We start from the raw sequence: 1,364 nt of genomic DNA, 5'->3' as shown, positions 1-1,364 counted from the left end.
GACGAAGAAGCTACGAGCACTTGGGGTTGTTAGGCCCCCAATAGCACCCGAATTCCCTTTGGAAGAGAGGCTGTTGATCAGAAATGATTTCTTTTCAGTGTTTACGGCTCTCCATCAGCTTCACAAATGACCAGAACGCCCCTTCCGCTCAGATGGAGAAACCTTCAGAACACGCTGGGGTTTTCCCCTTGGCATTGACCAGCCGCAGCTCCTCAGGAGGTGGGGAGAGGAGTTGGGGGAGGTGGGGCAGGTGCCTGCGTCTCCTGGCTGTTTTCCTCGGTCAGTGCGTAGCGCCTGGCTTTTCTGGGGTCTGGCTCTGGCGACTCCTCTGCCCACCTTCCCACACGGCGCACACCTTTGCCCACCTTGGGTGCGTTTCTGCAAGGATTGTGGTCATAGATAACCAGCTTCAGACTTGACAGGTGGGCCAGGCTGGGGAAGTAGTGGATGCTGTTCCGGTCCACATCAATCACCTCCAGGAAGGGCATGTGAAGCAGCACAGGCGGGAAGTCGGTCAGCAGGTTGCCTGAGAGCCAGATGGTCCTCAGCTCGCGGAGGCGCCGGAGCCCACCCGGCAGCAGCCGCAGGGCGTTGGAGCCCGCGTGCAGAGTCTTAAGGAGACTGAGCTCACAGACCACGTCCGGCAGCTGCGTGAGGCAGTTGGCCTCCACCCACAAGGTCCGCAGGTTCTGCAGCAGGCTCAGCTCCTCCGGGAGGCTGCAGAGTTTGTTGTTGCCCAGGTAGAGGATGCAGAGCTGTTTCAAGGTACACACCACCTGAGGCAAAGCCTTGAAGTTGTTGAAATCCAGGGCCAGGATCTGCAGGTTCTGCAGCTGCCCCAGCTCTGGAGGCAGGCTGCTGAGGTGGTTGTCGCTCAGGTAGAGCTTGACCAGCTCCGTGAAGGCGCACACGCGCAGCGGGAAGCGGCGCAGCTGGCTCCCGCTCAGGTCCACCATCTTGTCCAGTGGCATCTCCTGGAGGTCTCCCACCACGAAGTTCTGGCAGCGGTCACCGGGGAAGAAGGCCACGAGGGCCTTGATGGCGTTCCCCATGTGGAGCCAGAGGCATGGCGAGCCCTCACCCACCGACTCATCCAGCTGGGGGCCGCTGTGCGACGGCTCTGGGGCCTCTTATAACAGGGACCGCCTGACAAAAGCCAGTCACTTTGACAGAGAAGTGTTCCTGATTAGCGGCTTGAGTGTCGGGTGACGGCTCAGAAGACAGCCCAGGCCACGTCCGAGCCACACACTTGCCTTTAATCACCGCAGCCTCAGCCGCTTATCTACTTTTTATTTTTATATTTCGAACTGAAAATAACTATGCTATTTTTTTCTAATGATAAAATATTGAGGCCTTACATAAAA

General features: G+C 57.8%; 1 protein-coding gene across 1 annotated transcript; it reads right to left on the bottom strand.

The window, feature by feature from the left end:
• Window positions 1-212: 212 nt before the first annotated feature.
• Window positions 213-1,052, bottom strand: LRRC10 (leucine rich repeat containing 10; the record flags this gene model as incomplete). The annotated part of the gene is made up of 1 exon (XM_080705518.1): window positions 213-1,052. The coding sequence occupies one exon, from the start codon at window positions 1,050-1,052 to the stop codon at window positions 213-215; it is 840 nt and encodes a 279-aa protein (XP_080561644.1).
• Window positions 1,053-1,364: the final 312 nt, after the last annotated feature.

The sequence above is a fragment of the Muscardinus avellanarius genome (genome assembly GCF_963383645.1).
Source record: "Muscardinus avellanarius genome assembly, chromosome: 11".
Classification (NCBI taxonomy): Eukaryota; Metazoa; Chordata; class Mammalia; order Rodentia; family Gliridae; genus Muscardinus; species Muscardinus avellanarius.
This window is presented reverse-complemented; position numbering and strand designations above follow the sequence as displayed.